The following is a 21,563-nucleotide window of genomic DNA, read 5'->3' on the forward strand; positions in this document are numbered from 1 at the left end:
GTGCCACAGCAGTGGGTCATAGTTTTGATTCCAACCAAGGCCCCCAAAGTGTGTGTGTGTGCATGCGTGCGCGTGTGTGTGTTTGTGTGTGCACATTTATACTGAAGCCTCCAATGGGACAGCAACTGATGTGATTGATTAAATCAGTCTCTGTACAGCACTGTGTAATATATCGTTGGCGTTGTATAAATAAACCATAATAATTCTTTTCATACACAGTTTGAGTAAATTATGAAGCTAGTCATTGTGTGCACCTAATCCTTCCCATTGAGTTTAGTATAAAATCAGAGCCTGGCTGGGACAGTTGGCAGTCTTGTTGTGTCCTCAGTATTAGTTGGAGTGTGTTTTGTTTTTGTTCTATTAAGTAGCGTCAATAACTTGACCAATTTTTTTATTGTATTGAGATTGACGAACTGAAGACTTCTAAGAGCATTTTTAAAAGCCTGACAGTAGCTGGGCCTTGTAGATATTGGTATAAGTGTATTCAGCAGGTTTGGATCTGCCTGGGAGATGTGCCAGTACTTGTATTCCTCACATGCTGGATGTTTGGTTGGTTATCACAGGGGTACGACACCTTATATGACCTTGCTGATACCCAGGCACCTGGAATATAACTTACTATTTACATTGTCACGTTACCAATGTTTAAAGGGGACGTCCACCTGCTGCCAACTTTATTTTTCAAGCACAGTAGTTTTTGGTGGTTGTTCTCCGATATGATAAGGCAACTGCTGTGTAAATGCAATTGTTTTACATGTACAAAGTAAACGAATGTGCTGGGAAGATAGAATTGTGTTCAGTTAGACATCCCATGTAAATTTAAGACATTTTCCTTGATCAGATGAACAATTGGAAACCAGTAGATGTGTTTTATTTTTGCAATAAAACTTCCAAGGGCTACATTAGTTACAGCCTGGATGTGTGAGATTGTTACTTAATTATTGTCTGTGTTTTGTATAAACAGGCAATTAAGATATGTCTGGGGTAGTGTATATTGCTGATCATGGGCTGGTGCATTCATTGATCCAGTGGTTTGGTACACATATTTCCCAGACATATGGAAGTGTGCAGTGGTTATTCTCCGTGGAGCTTGTTATGCTGCTTCTACAATGCATCAATATATTTATTTTGTGTCTTCTTTTCGGTTGCTTCTTGAACAACTGTTTGAAACTTTCAAAAACACAAGTTACGTCTTCTATTGCGTGTGCTGATATGCCAAAGTGGTGGAGACCTCTGGGAATCGACCACAAATTACCTTAAGTAAGATGAATCCTTATTTACAGTCCTGGCATTTCCACTGATTTGCAGTCACAGACCCTCACTTAATAAATGATCCATTTGTCACTGTATAGACAGCTTTGCACAATAGGACTGTCAGGTTTCCATTGACTGGGGGCCACAGTGACAGCTGGACAACTTGCTGAATCTTTTCTATCCAAATCCTATTGTGAGAAGAGGAAGGAATGGTTCCTTGGGACATACCATTCTACTAGTCGCAGGGCAGGAAATATAATGGGAATATAAGTTTCCGTTTACATCACCTTATTCGCCCTTCTTGCTGGGTGTGATCATTCAAAACAGCCCAATTCTCCCTTTTACCCTGTACTATGGGATTAATAATTGATGCTTGTGAGGACAACCTTTCTCCTCTAATAGAGTAGGCTTCGGCGACGTAGCAACCTCCAATAACGTCGCTGTATCTAGGACAGAAGGGGAAATCTGCAGGCTTTTTTCGTGTGTGTCAAACGGTTAAGTGATGTGGTATTGAAGCAGTCTGCCTACACTGTACACGACAATTCCAAGGCCGAATCTCTGACACGGATACCAAGCACACATTGCAGTTATTGTATTCGTTAAGAGTAGGCGGATCTATGACGACTGCAGGAAAGCAAAGCACATTTATTTATATTCTGCTTTTATACAGTAAAAGGTAAATGTCCCTTTTTTTTTTTATGAATGAGAAGTACAGGCCTGAAGGCTGGTAAATTAAAAAAGAGTACTCCCATTGGTGTGAGATGTGTTCCGTTCAGAAGGTTTGGTTTTCATACCTAATCCACCGGGTGGGTGACCTGATATAGCGAGTGTGGAAGAGCAGACTGATGGGGGTCTCTTGGCCCAGGACTAGTAGTGACATAGAATCATACAGTGATAGAGTTCTAAAACAGAACTCTGAACCCAACATTCCGTCTTTAGTTGTGAGTTTATTCCCATTGTTCCAGTGCTCACATCTGACCGATCCAGACGTGTGATGGGAGGCCATGGAGGTGTTGGTGCTTTCTATGGGTGTACTTATTTGGTTTGTCATGACATTAGTGTAGTGGTAGCTTATTGAGACCATCATACCTGGTACTCCTCATCCTTTGTTATATAAAATGATTCTGGTCCTTTGCACGTAAGAAAGTTGAGTATCGCAGGGATTTGTAATCCCCCACAGGCTGCCCACCCCTTAGATTATGTATTCAAGTGCACAACTGTATATTCATAGTCTCAGACTAATGGGCAGGTGCAAAAAAAAAAGGGAGGTGGGAGAGGTAAATCATAGCAGTGGGCTAAGATTGTGCCTTAAATGATCACTGGAAATTTAGTAATTAAATATGCTAGTTTAAGAAGGCATTCCTGTACTTAAAATTAGGACATTTATATGTAAAAGTGTCTCGGTGTGAAAGGTTATGGCATTATTTACAGCAAAGTATGATCAGTCAGTGTGTACTGGGTAACAAATATAAAGTATCGGTAATATTGAGATAATATTTGCTGTTCTAGCTGTGTCCAGGACAACGAGCTGGTGAAACTACACGCTGATATAAGCTGTCTGCACCTACATATAATTATTACATCATTTGTAAAGGACTATGCTCATTATAAAGCCTGTTGCTATGTGCATATAGATGCTGTTACCCTTAGCAACCAATCAGAGGTTTCCTCCAGTTCTCTAAAGTGTAATAGCAAAATGACAGAATCTGATTGGCTGCTTGAGTTACAGCACATGCAGGCTACTGGCAGCTCTCATTCTCCTGGTGATAGCAACATTGGTAACAATAAAATGTATCCTTATGTAATCTGTCATTTGTACGTTTACATGTTTATCTTCTGAATATTAAGCCTTATTATATGAATGGTTTATGCATCATTCTCTGATGACAGTTGTCATATTGGGAATACGTAGAACTGAAGGCAGCAAAAGTCATCCTGCATTATTAGAAACATTTCCAGAAGCCTGAGAAAGTCAGGAGTGCAGAGGAAATTCATCCACATATATTTAAATAGCCTTTGTTTAGGCTGTTGTCCTGTTATGGATCATTTTCGGGTCTGACTCTCTACTGTGTCCTTTAATAAACTTAGATTGAAAAGTCTGGTGTGTTCCCTGCCAAGTATTGTAACAAAATCCTGAAACATTTGTATTTGTCATTGTGAATGTTGCTAATTCTCCCATATACAGTTATCTATCTGTCTTTACCTGCAGTTTTATTATTGCAGGTATTTAGTAAATATTGGAACAATTAGTAGTTGGTGCAGTGTGAAAGCAAAGTACGTTAATGTTACATTTATAATTGTTGTGCTATGTGAACTAATGGCAGAACTATGTTTTGTTTTTGTTTTTTAATTCTAAACTTACTGCTCTCACAATTTTTCCCCCAGATGTCTTACAGCGCCATCTAGTGTCTGTTTGTTAAACTGCCATCATATCAATGTTTTGAGTATTGTGTCACGTTTTCATAGTCTAGGGTTTAATGTGATTATTGAAAGCCAGACAACAACTGTCCAGCTGTATGGAGGTGGAGGTTTTCTGCAGTTTATAATTTCACATAGTGAATGACCTCTTAATTAACAATGTTCATTCTGTGCTGGAAGCAAACAACATTTGGGTTAATTCAATCTTTTTGTGTCTAACCCAAAGTAATCCTTCCGAATTGCTGAATAAGAGGATGGACCATAACATTATATATATATATATATATATATATATATATATATATATATATATATATATATAATATTTTGGCATAATATTCACCACCTGGTAATTCTTTTGGGACAAAATATAGTGGTCACTGGAAGTGCTATACTGGACTTAATCTGCTTCAAGAGCGACAAATGAAAATATAACCTTTATTTACTGATTGCCTTTCTGATGTTTAGCTGATTAATGATTGCTCCAATGAGTTAACCACTGTTATTCACAAGCCATAGCCTCTTACCCTCTATGTTCTTATCCTGGTTAACAGAGCAGGAAGACAGTCTGACACTGAATAGTTTAGCCTGCTGTGATAATTAATAAGGAATGTGTTGTATTAATATAACATGTGTAATGTACAGAAATGTGTACTTAGTTTGTGAACCTCTTACTTTTGCAGGAGGAGAGACTTCAGCATGCAAACCGTCATCTGTTCGGCTTGCACCCTCATTTTCATTCCATGCTGCCGGTCTACAGATGGCTGGACAAATGCCACACTCTCATCAGCAGTACAGTGACCGGCGCCAGCAGAACCTAAATGACCAACAAGTATCTGCCTTATCTTACAATGACCAGATTCAGCAGCCGCTGGCCAACCAGGTGGGAATTACTCCTCCACACGCTGTACAGAGGATGATTCTTATTATTATCCTTTATTTAAAAAGCGCTCACATTTTGCACAGCGTTGTAGATTGTGGGGATCATGACACAAACAAATTACATACAATTACATGAAACAGAAGGTTAAGATCAAGAAATCCGTTTAGAGAGCCTGCCGCAAGCTTAAAGTGAAGTCAGACGTTTTTCTGGACTGAACCAATCAATGTTCATGAGAACGTATCCTATCACTAGCTAACCAGTGACATCACTGAGGCATGAGGCACTGTTCTTGTGATAGGTCCATACTATGATTTCCTTGCTCAAAGAAACCCCATTTAATGAACATAACTTGACAACCTTGATAAAAAGTCATTTTGATTATTCTTTTAATTCTGTTTGTTTGAATAGCACATATTGGTTGCACACAGTTGAGGCAGCCATTTGTTGGGCTAAACCACTATTTTTCAGAATGCAGGTTATCAAGGAACCTGGGACACTGCAGTCTGATGAATATTGGTTCAGCCCCCCCATTTAATATTGGTACAGTCTGTGTATGTTTTATTTTTATGTGATGATCAGCTGATTTGACGCAGTGTACTTTGTCTTTCTTCAGCGGCGGATGCCCCAAACCTTTCGTGAGCCGACTACAGCACCTTTGCGGAAACTGTCAGTTGACTTGATCAAAACATACAAACATATTAATGAGGTGAGAAAACGTCCAACAACTCTCCAACGTCAATGAATAAAAACATAGTAAATGCTTTTATTTACTTGCTCTCATGTAAAACTCTATAACCTAAGGTTGGTGCCCTCACGTTGGAGCCATTGACATTGTGTACTTCTGGCTGGGAAAACACAATCTTCTGGGGCCATTAATGGCTCCGATAGGGGCTCGGTATTGACATGTGACATTGCTCTTCTCATGTGGCACCATAATATTTCAGCGGCAGAGGTTTGTCTCAGCCGGGATATACTCACGGACACTAGACTCGGCTTTGGCTGTAAAAGGCACCACGGTTGGCATTATTTAGAGTTGGTCAAGTGACCTGTATGACTTAATTACACTGCTGTGTGGTCTGTATGGTGCCCATGTATGCCAATAAATAACATGCACCATCCTCCTATGGTTTGTTAGTCTTTCCTTAAGTCTGACGTTATCTCAGATAAGAGAATATTTACCTATCTGAAACACTGTTTTGTATGTACATCTTCTAGCTGTTCCCCCCCCCCCCCCCCCCCCCATGTCTCACATTGTGCTCCGTCCTCTCCTCCAGGTCTACTATGCAAAAAAGAAGCGGCGGCATCAGCAGGGACAGGGCGACGACTCCAGTCACAAGAAGGAGAGGAAGGTTTACAACGACGGCTACGATGACGACAACTACGACTACATCGTGAAGAATGGGGAGAAGTGGATGGATCGCTATGAAATAGACTCTCTGATTGGAAAAGGTTCCTTCGGCCAGGTAAAGAATGGATCGCGGCTGCTGTACCGGTCCAGCAGCGTACGTCTACTTTGTGTTGTGTAATGTAGCAACCACACGGCCCTCTCACCATCAGTCCGTGAGCAATCCCCGCCCCCGCTTGTCACATGATCGGTTGTGCTGAAATGTCATTGGATGCAGATGGCAGTGGGATGGAGGATTATGGTATAGTTCAGTGGATCCCAAACTTTCTCAGTTCAGGGCACCATTAGGGTCTCCCCAATTTTTTCTAATCCAAAATATTTACCACGTAGTCCCTCGTCTTACTTACTACCGACCCTGGCCGAGGCACCCCTGTGAGATCTCCGCGGCACCCCAGGGAGCCTAGGCGCACAGTTTGGGAACCACTGGTATAGTTGTATCAGGAGAGCAGGACAGCAGCCATAAACAACGGTGCCCTGATAATATAGAGACTTTGCTGAATAACTCCAGAAGGAAGCACGAGCAATAAATAAAAAACAGCAATGCTTAAGGTGATAGTTGCACAATGGACATGTGTAAGGCAATGCGTTAAGGTTATCTGAGGGTGGACGGCCTTTTAATATATCCATCAGTGGCAAGCTGACGATCCCAAGGGAGCTATTCTGTATAATAGATTTGATGGTTCTGTGGCCCTTGTGTACAACACATATCATTCCTGCTCTGTGCTTTGGATGTGTTGTATGAACACAGCAGTTATGCATCGTGTCCAAGGCAGTGAACAGAAATAGACAAATTAACAAAGGAAAAAAAGTAATGATCTGAGCCAAATCTGAAGGACAGTTCTCATTATTTTCTGCCGATTTCTTGTGACTGTGATTCTTGGGAAAACATTGTTATATAATTATATGTACAGATGTAATATTTTCTACAGTGTAGCAGAGAGTGGGTATAATTCCTGGAGTGTGATAGATGTTGTACCTGGCACAGACATACACGCCGTTATATGATTATATCAAAGACCGTCTTTTCCCTGATAATGTTTGGCTCCTGAATTTCTTCATCTTTGCTCCAGCAGTACAATACATTGTAGCACCCTGAAGTAACAACGTTGTTCTTTGTCCTAGGTTGTGAAGGCATACGATCGCGTGGAGCAGGAGTGGGTGGCAATTAAAATTATAAAGAACAAGAAAGCTTTCCTAAATCAAGCCCAGATTGAAGTGCGACTTCTTGAGCTGATGAACAAACATGACACAGAGATGAAATACTATATTGGTAAACCTGCTTCCCTCTAAACCGCTCTATATTCTTCCTCCTCTCTCTGATCACCCCTCCTTGGGGGTGACGCGTGTGAGATGTATGTGCTCAGCAGGCCATTTGTGAAGTCTGCTACTGTCACTCGAAACAACCAATCAGACTAGAACTGTCATTCTTCTATTGCTGGTCACAAAATGGAAGCAAACGTCTGATTGGTTGTTGGAGGCTACTATCTCCTTGTCTTGTGCAGCGGTTTCTCAGCATTTATTAATTTATAGTAAGAGCTTGGTAACAGAAGGGTTAAATATATATGTTCTTTACTATTAACATTAATATAAGTTACAATACATATTGTTTCTCTCACTTTGTCCCAGATATCTGATTGATCAAATATTGGTTAATCTTCATTCCTAGAAACTGTTTTATTTCCAGATAAGTTTTGTTATCTGATACTTCTGCAGGGGCATTCGCTGTCTTCTTAAAGTAACAGTAAAGGGATTTTCCACCTTCAGACCACTTCGGTGTATTGGTTTTATGCATTCACTTTTGCTAAGTACATTATTTATATTACTTATCATCTCTGTTCTGTGCATTTGATGCTAGTGCATGAACACAGCAGTTTTGTGTTCTGTCTGAAGCAATGAAAATAAGTAGCTTGTCTGCACAAATTAATAATAATAAATTAAAGGCCTGATTCATTAAGGAAAGTTAAGTAAAAAAAAATTGAGTAAGTAGTCTCCTGGACAAAACCATGTTACAATGCAAGGGGTGCAAATTAGTATTCTGTTTTGCACATAAGTTAAATACTGACTGTTTTTTCATGTAACACACAAATACTTGATAGCTTATTTGTACACTGAAATTTAAAGTTGATATTTGTGTGCTACATGAAAAAACAGTCGGTATTTAACTTATGTGCAAAACAGAATACTAATTTGCACCCCTTGCATTGTAACATGGTTTTGTCCAGGAGACTACTTACTCAATTTTTTTTTACTTAACTTTCCTTAATGAATCAGGCCCTAAGTCCGTAAGTTAGAATATGTTTGGCAACACTTGCATGAAGACATGCACAAACCAGAAAATTAAAGTTATCGGAGACTGGAAAGCTTAAATGTTAGCATGAAGTAGGGTGAAAGGAACCAAGAAGCCCCTGTAGTAATTAATAAAGCATATTGTTTTGTGGAACAAGGTGTTTACTTCTAACCTATAGAAAGTGATGGTTGTGTTCTTCCTTTTCCTCCAGTGCATTTGAAGCGTCATTTTATGTTCAGAAACCACCTCTGCCTCGTTTTTGAAATGCTCTCGTACAACCTCTACGACTTACTGCGCAACACCAACTTCCGCGGCGTCTCCCTGAACCTGACGCGGAAGTTTGCGCAGCAGATGTGCACGGCACTGCTATTCCTGGCGACTCCGGAACTTAGTATCATTCACTGTGACCTAAAGCCTGAGAATATCCTGCTGTGTAATCCCAAGCGCAGCGCCATTAAGATTGTGGACTTTGGAAGCTCGTGTCAGCTAGGGCAAAGGGTAAGTGCTTATTACACTGTCTAACGCACGGCGCTGGTCGTACTCTTCAACAGGTCATTATAAAGAGCCTCCTTTTTTTTCTTTCCCGCAGATATACCAATATATTCAGTCTCGTTTTTATCGGTCTCCAGAGGTTTTGCTGGGAATGCCTTATGACCTTGCGATTGACATGTGGTCCCTCGGGTGCATTTTAGTAGAAATGCACACTGGAGAACCCCTCTTCAGTGGAGCCAATGAAGTAAGAACGTGTCCATAATCCTCTTGTCTTTTAGCTTCATTACGTAAATATCCACTTCCTAAGGCAAAGGCAGCCTGTTGATCCACTAGGGGGCGGTACAACGTTGTAGGTACCTCCATGCTGACCCTGGCTCCTGCTCACCTCCACCCAGCTTGGGCCACACAAGGTGCTCTCAGTGGTTTTAAGCCGTAGAAAATGCAGGAAAGCTCTGTGTACCAGAGAGTATTGTTCCTTTTATTAGTTTGTTGTTTCCAGACCAAATGGGTACTCTGTTCTGTGCACTAGATGCTCACTGGCAACTTATATTTTAATGTTAAAACACATCAGTGTCTGATTTCACTAATCTTATTGGCTAACAATTTTCTGGTCCGTTTACCCAGCCAAACCATACATGATTGTACCCATTGTATCTAGGAAAACTGTTCTTTACTTACAGAACACAGTGTTAGTGTACGTAATGGGTATGATTTGTCACTGGTTGTAATCTGTCTGTAGATAGTTATTGACTGCATGGATGTCAGAGTGATGAATGATGGGATTAGTTTGTGAGAGCCTTTATTTCTCCAGGTCCTTTATATCTGCTGTGAAAGACTCTAACTTGCTTTCTGGGTTGGCCGGAGTATTTTATTTTATACCTCTTTTCAAGGAGCCCACCCTCCCCCCTCCAAACAGATCAGGGAATTTCACGGTGTGCGAGCTGTTAGCAAATTGTACGTTTTTTTGTGGATAACTTTTGTGTTAATCACTACTAATACCTTGGGATGACTAGACTGACTAGTTCGAATTGTGGCTCAGTTATTCTTCTCTCAATAGGTCGACCAGATGAACAAAATTGTGGAAGTTTTAGGAATACCAACTGCTCACATCCTCGACCAAGCACCAAAAGCCAGAAAGTTCTTTGAGAAGACGCCCGATGGCACTTGGAACTTAAAGAAGACCAAAGACGTAAAAAAGGTATTCTGTTCTTGTGTATGTGTAAGCTGGTTTACGTAGAGGGAGGACGTGTATAAGCGGAAGTATCGCTCAGTCGTTGCATTGTGGGATGTAGGTACCGTTAGGCACCGTATCAGCCAGCAGGAGGTTGGAGATGAGATAGCACTGTTGGCTGCTCCTTAGGCCATACCCGCAGGCTAAGACACAGAGCTGATCAGTGGGAGCTTTGTGTCCCTGCGACAGAAGTTAATTTTCTATAAATCTACATTAATCATTTTTATTCTCTCTGAGCGCACACAATGTGCCGTGTTTGTGCCCAGTTTTCCATATCTGGGAGGGGGACCGTTGTTTTGATCTGTCGTACTTTGCTCATGGTTCTCCATTGCACAAATCCAGTGGCATCCCAGTCATGTGACCAGTGGGCCACCAAAGCCAGGATCTCCACATGAGCCCACTCTCACAAGCCATGACGTCCCAGCTACTCACTGAAGAAGTTCTGGGAATGACTATATCATGGTCTCCTTCTCCCTTTCCCTGATACTGTGCTCTCTGTGACTGGAGAGCTATGGGTTGGGTCATCTACGAAACACAACCTTTCACTGCTTCTGTCACTGAGGATTCTAGGCTATATTGACATCACTGTAGATCAGCAGTGGTCAGTAGATGGGCCCGTGAGACTTCATCTGTGGCCCCCAACTCTGTGTTATTCTCTAATTTCTTACAAAGCAGAGAATAATTCAGAGCGGGTTCCACATCACGTGACTTCCGCTGCACACTGCAGGGAGGTCTCACAGCGTATCCAAGTGATGGAGGTGTAAGTGCGTTCTGTACCACATGCTCTCTCTCCTTCCTCTGCGGACGTAAGGTCACTATATTAGCCAACGAGTCAGGAGGTCTGGCTTGTGGGGAGTGTTTTATGGCAAGTGAGGGCATTTTGTGGCGTGTAGTGTTTTGGTGCAAGCGAGGGGCCTGTGGGCGGTTGCTTTGGGCATGATCGACTAGGTGCAGAGGTCAGTTTTTTTTAATTCTTGAAATTAGTGGTAATGTCGCGTCCCTTTTTGAAGGTTGGCGTGGTCGCGCTTGCGGCCCCTGTACGTCCGTATGCCAATCACTGCTGTAAATATTATGAAACCTGAGATCTATGAGCAGGTTAACAGCTGGTGGGTTGGGATTTGCTATAAGGCATAATAGAAGCATCTTATGGAACTGGCTGCCTAGAATCCCATCTGTGGGCTGGATAACTTATACATGTGACTAATGGGTAAAAGACATAGCAGTGAAGACAGCGGTTTATTGTCTTCCATCTCTGAAAATGGGGACATTTAAAACACATTTTTGTACCTCCCATTTCATATTTCAGATGTTGCTCCTTGATGTATGTTTTTCCAAAGGCAGAAGAGAACTACTCTATGGGGCATATTCAATTAGCTTTCGGATTCGCGTTACCGCGCGTTACCGCAAAAAGTGCGCGTTCTTGCGGGTATTACGGTACCGCATTAACGCGGATTTTCGTTCGCAACCCTATGGGCTGCGAACGAAAATCCACGTTATTGCGGTACCGTGTATTACGTTTCGCGACTGTTCCGGCGTGTTACCGCGAATCCAAAAGCTAATTGAATATGCCCCTATGTGTCTATATGTAGGTAATAATCAGGTCACTTTAACTTGGACCTGAGTGTAATCCTTACATTACGGTTATAGCTCCTGGCCAAACTAATGACCAGCAGTTGGCATGTGTCAGACATTATTGCTAAAGTCACAGGTTTTTGTTTACTTATTGTGTTGTACAGAATTGCCATATGACACAATACAGTAACACATTGTTCAGCCGTAGTTTCCCTTCACAGAAGAACTTGTAATCTAGATTTGACGCCTGGAACACAAGGTGACAATGTGAATTGTCCAAGGTCACAACTGACCGTGAGATTCAATCCAGGGTCTTCATTGTAAGTCACTGGCAGGTCTGTCTACTAGTCCTAATTGTGATACAGATTCCTGCCGATTTCTCCAGCTTCAGGCGCAAATAGAATCCGTGGCTGAGGACATTCACTTTCCAGATTTATATCTCAAATTGGAATTGTTTTTTGTTGTTGTTTGTTTTACCTTTATTCCTATTGTCATTTCTATATAGGAGTACAAACCAGCAGGAACCAGAAAACTTCATATTATACTTGGAGTGGAAACTGGTGGACCGGGAGGACGGCGTGGGGGGGAATCGGGTCACACTGTAGCGGACTACTTGAAGTTTAAAGACCTGATTTTAAGGATGCTAGATTATGATCCCAAGACCCGGATCCAACCATACTATGCTCTGCAACATAGTTTCTTTAAAAAGACAGCTGACGAAGGTACCAACACAAGTAATAGTGTATCTACGAGTCCAGCGATGGAGCAGTCGCAGTCATCGGGAACCACCTCAAGCACGTCGTCTAGCTCAGGTAACTTGGTGCCCTTGTGCCAACGCTCCTCATTCTCTGTTGTAACTTGGCACGTGTATGTTTGTTGGCATAGAGCCCTGCGGGGGAGGGGGTCTGTACGGAAAGGGTGACATGGGTGGGAAAGTGATTTGAGGTTGAGGCTGGACTAGGGAGAACGAAGGAAATGGATAGACAGGTTTGTGGGCGATAATCCGCCTGGAGAGTTGTGGGAGAGGATGTACGCCGGAGAAATGGAACGTAACCGGATATGTAAAAGAATGGCTTCGGAATTAAGAGAATGACAGAACAGCAGGAGTGTAAAGTAATGGAGCAAGTATATGGGTAACAAAAATTTATGGGGTAAACAAATTAGTTCAATAAACAACAAACCTTGGAGGCAAATGTCAACAATAGAAAAGTAAAATGTAACAAATAATAATGTCAAAATCTAATAAATAAATATGTAATGGAAGAAAAAATTACTAAATTAAAACCAACATAATATAACAACAATATGTTTTTAACAAAAAGAAGATGATTAAATGGCCGTGTGGTGCTCGTATGAGGACACACGTAATATATGTTAAAGATCACAGTGCAAATCGCAACAGCAGAATATAGCTGCAAGTATACATGCGTTTCACCAGTGGTAGTTGCATGCTCAGTGGGTTATACACGTAGCTACGCCAAGTGTTCCTGCAAATCTAATGTATGCTTTGTTTATGCACATTCTGTTAGGTATAACTCTTCGGGGATTATTTCCTCTATCATGAGATCGCAAAACAAAACCAAAAATTACACAGCACAGGAAAACATATAGAACACATTTCTGCTGATCAGGCAAACTCACAATATTAACATGTATTTCTCACAGACAGGATCACACCAATACTCTGTCTGTCTTGTTCACTATCGGACCATCTGTCTGTGAAGGTGAATATAGGTAGCAGAAGGCCACAGAGTACGTCACTGCCCCCGTAACATGCAGCGTTGTCCTCGCTAACACATCATTCATCTCCTGATATACTCTGTGCTGCTGGGGGACCCTGCTCCTTCCACTATATAACTGTCTGTGGCTTCCTGCTGCCTCCATTCCCCTCCTCCCATCATGTCACTGCCCCCGTAACATGCAGCGTTGTCCTCGCTAACACATCATTTATCTCCTGATATACTCTGTGCTGCTGGGGGACCCTGCTCCTTCCACTATATAACTGTCTGTGGCTTCCTGCTGCCTCCATTCCCCTCCTCCCATCATGTCACTGCCCCTGTCACATGCAGCCCTGTCCTCACTAACACATCACTCATCTCCTGATATACTCTGTGCTGCTGGGGGACCCTGCTCCTTCCACTATATAACTCTCAGTCTGTGGCTTCCTGCTGCCTCCATTCCCCTCCTCACATCATGTCACTGCCCCTGTCACATGCAGCCCTGTCCTCACACAAGTGATTGTGTGAGGACAGGGTTCTAAACCTGACACATACAGATGAGCAAGATATGAAGTATGGACACAACCTGCCCTCTGTTCTTAGTCCCACACCTTATATAGGATACATAGATTTTCCCTACAGGAATTTATAGGTTATGTCCCACGTGAAGTATAATTACACTGAGAAACTGAATGTATCAACCAATCAGACGTCTTCTAAATGACACTAGAAGCTGCACCAGTTTTTCTACATGCCCCTCAATATATCTATCCCATACAATGTGAATGCATTGACAGGTAAAGGCAGCCACTATTAGAACCAATAGGGTAAGCCTTGCCATATGAACATTGTTTTATTGTCATTAATTAAAAACATTTAATCAATAATTGTATGTATTCAGTATCCATTGAAGTGTGATGCAGAATATATCTTTCCTCTTTTATAAGGTGGTTCCTCTGGGACAAGTAACAGTGGAAGAGCAAGATCTGATCCAACTCATCAACATAGACACAGTGGAGGGCATTTTACTGCTGCTGTTCAAGCTATGGACTGTGAGACACACAGTCCTCAGGTAAGCTGCCATCGCCTCTATTCATTCGTTCCATCACTGAGACACAAATATGAGTGAGCATAATGGAACTCGACTGCAAGATACAAAGATGTGCTCACTATTCTTGCATTGACACCTAGGTGTTCTATGTCCTTCAGTCTCTTTTTGCCAGACCCTTGTATGAGAGAGAGATGTTTTGTTCATAAGTTATCGCTCGCAAAAAACAAGAAATTCTACCATTGTGTGCAATATGACAGTCTGGCCACTAGAGGCACTGTTTTATCAGAGTTCGGCTAATATGTCCCTTTAATACATGCAGTGTTACAAAGAGTTGAAGTTCTGTGCTGTGACTTAAGCTTATATGTTTTGTAGAAAACAAAATCAACTTCTGAATTTTGCACATTTCTTCCACACCCGGTGGTGGTGTTTATGATATTTTTGTTTTTATTGAATATTTATATATTATTATTGGAAAACCACCTTACGACTTTTATACCCTTCCAGGTTCGACAACCGTTTCCTCCACCGGTGGGATGGACAGTCACTGAAGCCCCCGCACAGGTCACCATAGAAACCCACCCAGTCCAAGAAACTACATTTCATGTCCCCCCTTCACAACAAAATGTACCGCATCACCATGGGAATAGTTCTCATCACCACCACCATCTTCATCACCACCACCACCATGGACAGCAATCATTGGGTAGCCGGACGAGACCCAGGATCTACAACTCTCCGTCAAATAGCTCCTCCACCCAAGATTCTATGGAAGTTGGGCATAGCCACCACTCCATGACATCCTTGTCTTCCTCAACTACTTCTTCCTCAACATCTTCCTCGTCTACTGGCAACCAAGGCAATCAGGCCTACCAAAATCGCCCCATGGCTGCTAACACCTTGGACTTTGGACAGAATGGAACTATGGATGTTAATTTAACAGTCTATTCAAATCCTCGCCAAGAGACTGGCATCGCTGGGCACCCAGCATACCAATATTCTGCGAATACAGGCCCTGCCCACTATGTAAATGAGGGACATCTGACAATGAGGCAAGGGATTGATAGAGAAGAGTCTCCCATGGCCGGGGTTTGTGTTCAGCAAAGTCCTGTGGCTAGCTCGTGACTAAATTCAAATTAGGTTTGTTTTTTGTGGTTTTTTTTTTTTTATTTTATTTTTTTCCTCTTCCTTTTTTTTTTTTTTTTTAATTTTTAAGACGTGGTGTTTTTTTTTTTTTTGTTTTTTTTTGTTTGTTTTTGCGTTTTGTTTGTTTTTGTTTTTTTTTTCCAAAAAAAAAAAAAAAACAAAAGAAAAAAAAAACAAAGTGCAAAAAAAAAGCTGCTTTAATCAGAAGGAGATAAACACACTTAACCGCTACAACAGGGAAAAGCTGACTATTTTTTTAAACTTGAAAATGATTGCAAAGGGACAATGAAGTTGAAACTATTTTTATTTTTTTAGAGCGGTGTCCAAATCCACCTTATTGGATAGCTCCGAGGTTATCGCCTCTCCTTTTGCTCCCCCCCTCCCCACCCCCCTTTCCCCATTTAACTCTGTACACTCTTATCGCAATTATTTTATAAAAATTATATATGTATTTGTACATACATATATATATTTATATATTTTAACCATAGTAAGTTATACTGAACATAGTCAGTTGCCAACGTGAGAGAAGCAACATTATAAAAAAAATAATAAAAAAAAATACACCCCTGTGAGTCCTTTTTGGGGCTTTTACATGTCCAACAAAAGATGGGCACAGACATGCAGTACTGTAAGCAGGAGGGACCTTCGACAGAACCATAGGTATCATTATAAAGGGATGGTTACGTTTGTTGTCGCGCTGAACACTCGACCTGCAAAGTGGCGATTGTCAACATCTCCTAACGTCAATCTGGGAAACAAAGCAGCCATTTAATGGGAATTTGCGTGGTCTTCTTGCCAGTCGAAGACCGGTCAGCTTAAACTGAAATCCAACCCGTCTCATTTTAAGGTGCACTGAAAAAAACAAAAAAAAAAAGCAAATCAAGCGGTCAGCCATGGCCAGTCCCGGGGAGGTCTAAGTGTTTGGTCTTTTTTGGGATAACCTTTGGCCTTATGGAATTGGACTCTGCGTTAGAAGAGCCTGCCATTTCAGATGCAATCACTTTTGGACTAGTTCTTGCAGACAGTCCTTAATGCTGAAAAAACAGAATGGGGTAATTCAAGAGGCCTTTCTTTTAAAAAAAACAAAAACGAAAAAAAAAAAAAAAATAGACTTTTGTGACCCACTAATTGTAGAGTTTTTCAAGGTCACTTTGCGTGTGTCATAAAGCTGACTTCCTTGATGGTTGAAGGTCACAGAAGTAGAGGTTTGCGTTTGATGGAAATAGCTACACCTGTGTCTCTTCCTGCTTTATTTTTTCGCTCCCCGTTTTCATTTTACTATTCTTTTTTTATTTTAGTTTTATTTTCTACTGTTTATTGCGCATTTTTTCTTTTTTTTTTCTTTTTTTCCCCCTTTTCCTCAGCACGTGGTATCTCCACTATTACTTCTGCACAAAGATGTCTTCTGTTCATCTTGAACATTTTTTTTAAAAAAAGAAATGCAGAATTTTATGTGACTGCTTATTTTTTGCCTCACAATTATGCTGTGAATTTTACAAAAAACAAAAAAAAATTATTATTTTTTTTTTGATAATTTATTGTACCAAAGCTGTTTTTTTTATAACACATAGATGTCCGTAACCAATAATGTAGCAGTTCTTGCACTTGGCCACAAGGTGTTACAACACCGTTTTTTAAATATCAGTTGACAATTATGGCTTTTACACAAATCTGGACCTGTTGTGTCAAATTATTGGCTCGAACCTTGCAGTAATTTCTGTAGCGGACACAAAAACTTCACCTCATTTTAGGGTCGCCACAAAATTCTAAATGTGTTCAGGCTGCTGGAGATTTAACTCAAAGATTAAAGATTTTTTAATATTTTATTTATGAATCACTGTTTAAAATATGTGACTGTTTTAAGGGAACTGTCTGGTCACCGATTTTAAATAAACACTTTAAGGGACGCCAAATATAGATGAAAATGGGAACTGGAATACAATACACAAATACACAAATAAGAGCAAAATGTGTATTTTCAACAGTCGCGGAATAAAAATGGTGTAAGGGTAATAGAAGGACAGACTACAAATCTACAAATGGCCTGTTGCTTGTTGGGTCCCAGTTCTGTGTATGGAAGTAACCCACAGGCGCCAATTGATGATGAAGTATTTTCTAGGTGTTGTTCCCACCAATACCCCTGTAAAAACATACCAAATAGATGCTTGCATTTAGTTTACCGACATGGCATTTAGGGTACTCCCAGGGGTGAAAGCAATGGAACTCTGATGGTTTTTCACCCCTGGGACCTTGGGGTACTTTAAATGCCATTATGCAGGTAAGTTTATGTATCTCTTTGGCACGTCTATACATGGGTATTGGTGGGAACAATACCTAGAAAATACTTCATCAGTTGAGCGGCTCTGTTTTTACTTTCACACCAAGTATAAATATTGTATGAAGACTGCTCCAGTCTCCCTATGCCCAGTGATTTAGAATCTTAAGAGAATGGAATTTCTAAGATCTATTTATAGAATGCATTCAATAGAGTGTCTTTTAGGGTCCTTTTATATCGGGACGTTGGCAGGCGGTGGTATGTTATGGATTATTGTTCCCTATGACAACAGCTCTTGCCAATTCACAGCTTAGGACCAACACATCCACAATACTGTATGGATGCTTTCTGGTGGACTGTAATGTCACAAATGATCTTTCCTAAAATGAGCCTAGCACAATGAAATGTATATGCCAGACAAAGTGCTATGGTCTCTCTCTATACAGGCTATAGACAAATCTCATGGGCCTGCTCTCGGTCATATTATTGGTCCTTTCTAATCCTGGCAATGTCCTCAATTACATCATACCCTGTCCCCAATTATTTCACCCATCCCTTGCCACTAGGCCGTTATCTCAAGTAGTCTCATTGTGAGATTGGTTATCACTCTCAATAAGATTGACAGGAGGGCTCTGGGAGCAGTTAAAGGGATGGCAGAGAAGAGGAGTCAAACAATGGCCATTGTTGTGAATGTTGAACTTTTCAAGCTTGCTATCTCCATCATAGAGGCTGAGTAAAGCTTTATAATGGATAAAATTATGCATTCATTCTTAAAGCATTAGAAAAGCAAGAAAATAAATACTGGATTAGAAGCCTCAGGTCCTACATTGGGATCGGGCAGGAACGATACTCGATGATTAATCCCTGAAACAACTGCATTTTACAAGCAGTATTAAGGCCTGCTGTCCGATGTATACACCCCCTTAAACAAAGCATTAAACAAATAATATTTTCATATATTTGAAATTGACATACTTAAATTATAATTGGCGTCTTGAAATTTGTACATTTTTAATTACTTAATTGTTTTGTTTAGCATTGGAAGATTCTAGCTTTTCCATATTATTTTAATATAAATAAAGGATCAAATTTGCAAAATATGAAAAAAATAAAATACTTTTTTTCACCGTGTACCTACGCAATTGGAGGCAGCCATTTTTTGACCTGAACCAGTATTTATTAGAGGGCAGCCTATGGATTCATTATGGACTATTGAATTGATTTGCTGACCGCTGGTTCAGACCACACAATGCCAGCCGCCATTGTGCGTAGGTGACTTTAAGAGAAACCCTCAGTCCCCCCACCCCCCCCACCGCACACTCCCTCAGACGTTATGGTACAGTCCAGTTTTGTCTGCTTTACGACACAGTTTGGTTACAGGACGTCTGTGCATTGTAAAAGAACCAGCATGGATTAAAGGTACCTATACCTGTGTTCAGATTGTACGATCTAGTCCGGACTTGCTGTGTATATTGTAACGTTAAATGACAAAAGAAACGCCCTTTGTATTATAGTCATGCAGTCTTATGTATGATAAACAGTTGAATAATTTCTGCTCAGACTCTTTACTTTTGCTTTTTTTTTTTTTTTAATTTATGAAAGTAGAAACCTTTTTGAAATTTGCAGTTTTCTATGCAGTTCGTTCTTTTCTGCAAGATTTTGTAGTCTGTATCTGTAGTGAAACTATCTTAAAATGTCAAGGGGCATGATTTCCGAATGATGTATAGTTATTTCTACTGATGGTGAAGGTGGATTGGGACTGATCTTTCACTACACAGTAAAAAAACAAACAATAGGGTTATTATGATATTATTATTTTGTGTACCTACATTTTCAGAGACATGCTCTATCAGTTAGATTACTCACAAATGCCTTTAAGTTTCGTTGCTCAGTGAATGCCTGGATAGGTTTTGGCGGTGATATTACGGTCTGATAGGAACGTTGCAATCTTATATTGAGGACGCTGGCTAGGTTATAAGATGTTTGCCTTTATTTTGCTTTACTGAAAGTTGACCTGGCATCAGTTTCAACAGTAAAGTAGAGACGTGATGTGCCCTTTTGTTAGACACAAATCTGAAATATATTTATATGAAATAAAACAGAATATATATACAGCGTATATTTTGCTCATCGCAAAGGAGATCTCTAAAAAATGAAAAAAGAATATATTTCTTAGTTCTTAACATATAAATATATATATATATATATATAGTATACCAAAGCCAGCTTTACTTCAATGTTACTGTATCAACGGATTATTTGCTATTGTTAAAAACCACACTGAGCACTTGACGTGTTTAGGACACTGTTATTTTCAGGCATGATAGGAACACTCTTCGCTAGAACTGCTATTTATGGTTTTGTCATCATATATAGTCTGACCATAGCAAAGTCGAATAATATCGGATTTTGTAAGGGGGGAGGGATTATTACGAGAGAAGAAACAAAAATAAGAGGTGTTCTAGATTTTAGTAGTCTGCTGCATCAGCGTTCAGAACGTTTTGCAGGTGTCCAAATTGAAGGTATTTTTTATTTTATTTTTTTTCCTTTTGGTGTCTTTAAAAGAAAAAAATAATAGTATCACGAAATTATTAGGTTTGTAATCCTTGGAATGGAATGGAGTGGCAATTGCTTTGCCATTTGAAAGTGGCATATTTTTGTATTCTTTAATGTAGATTTAAGGATTACGTTCACCACAAAATGTATTTTGTCATACTCCCTTTTAATCTGTATATAAACGCAGCTTAATAAATAAGTGTACAGTTTATCCCTCAATTGTGTTTTCTTCACTACTCCTTGACCTCGCAGAGTAAGCATTGTGACATGGAAAGCAGAATGATGTCATTTTAATGCGACACAAGCCCCACATACAGGAGGACCCAAACTTTTTTTATTTTTCTTCGTAGCGTTTTAAGGACAAGTAAAATGATATCAAGCTGCCTTCCGCAAAACAGCTGTGGTTCATGCAGCCTGAGGAAGAGATGGCAGTGAGCAAAACACATAAGCAAACTCCTCTGCTGTAAGTGTACCCTGTCGCTTACACAAAGTGGAGGCAGCCATTTTGTGGGTGGTAGCAATATTCATATGAAAACAGCCTATCAGAAATCGACTAGTAACTCCTACCCTACTCCCACCTATACTACTCACGCTAATGCACCCTCACACCTACCCTACTCCCACCTGTACTACTCACACTCGTGCACCCTCACACCTATTATCATAGATTTGTAAGGCACCACAGTGCTCTGAAACGCTGTACAGTAGGGAAAACAGTACACACATAAAACAGGGACATACAAGGTAGACAAAATAAATGCAGACATGAAAACAAAGGGTATGGAGGACCCTGCTCATTAGAGAGCTTACATTATAAGTGGAAGAGGGTACAGCTGAAACAAGAGGAGCGAGTGCGCCTTAAAAAGGAGATTGGGACAGTTGTGAGGGTGCATTAGTGTGAATAGCAGCATCGGGGATAAAGTCACCTAAAAAAGAGATGGGTTTTCAAAGAGCGTCGAAAGAAGGAAGGCTGTGGGAAAGGCTGATCATGGAAAGGAATTCTGTAAGTGGGGAGCAGCACGGGAGAAGTCTTGTAGGCGGGAGTGAGAGGTGGTTACCAGAGATGAGACAAGGCGCAGGTCAGAGGTAGATCTAAGAGGACAGGAGGGAGAGTATTTTGATAGGAAATTTGAGATGTATGCAGGGGTAGTGTTGTTGAAGCCTTTGTAGGTTAGGGTGAGAACACAGGAAGCCAGTTTAGGGATTTCCACAGTGGTGCAGCAGAGGTGGTGCAGTGAGAGAGGAAGATCAGTCTTGCAGCAATATTTAGGTTGG

General features: G+C 40.7%; 1 protein-coding gene across 1 annotated transcript in view; it reads left to right on the top strand.

Annotated features, from left to right (window-relative positions):
• The window catches only part of DYRK1A (dual specificity tyrosine phosphorylation regulated kinase 1A), a 57,593-nt gene extending 38,302 nt beyond the window's left edge, over positions 1-19,291 (top strand). Inside the window, exons 3-12 of the mRNA XM_075197245.1 lie at positions 4,356-4,555; positions 5,169-5,261; positions 5,830-6,018; positions 7,083-7,230; positions 8,459-8,745; positions 8,837-8,983; positions 9,797-9,937; positions 12,048-12,354; positions 14,208-14,332; positions 14,816-19,291. Of these exons, the coding sequence (XP_075053346.1) occupies positions 4,356-4,555; positions 5,169-5,261; positions 5,830-6,018; positions 7,083-7,230; positions 8,459-8,745; positions 8,837-8,983; positions 9,797-9,937; positions 12,048-12,354; positions 14,208-14,332; positions 14,816-15,433 (2,255 nt within the window). The 3' untranslated portion in view covers positions 15,434-19,291. The remainder of the gene's footprint in view (positions 1-4,355; positions 4,556-5,168; positions 5,262-5,829; positions 6,019-7,082; positions 7,231-8,458; positions 8,746-8,836; positions 8,984-9,796; positions 9,938-12,047; positions 12,355-14,207; positions 14,333-14,815) is intronic.
• Positions 19,292-21,563: the final 2,272 nt, after the last annotated feature.

The sequence above is a fragment of the Mixophyes fleayi genome, chromosome 2 (assembly GCF_038048845.1).
Source record: "Mixophyes fleayi isolate aMixFle1 chromosome 2, aMixFle1.hap1, whole genome shotgun sequence".
NCBI classification, from domain to species: Eukaryota; Metazoa; Chordata; class Amphibia; order Anura; family Limnodynastidae; genus Mixophyes; species Mixophyes fleayi.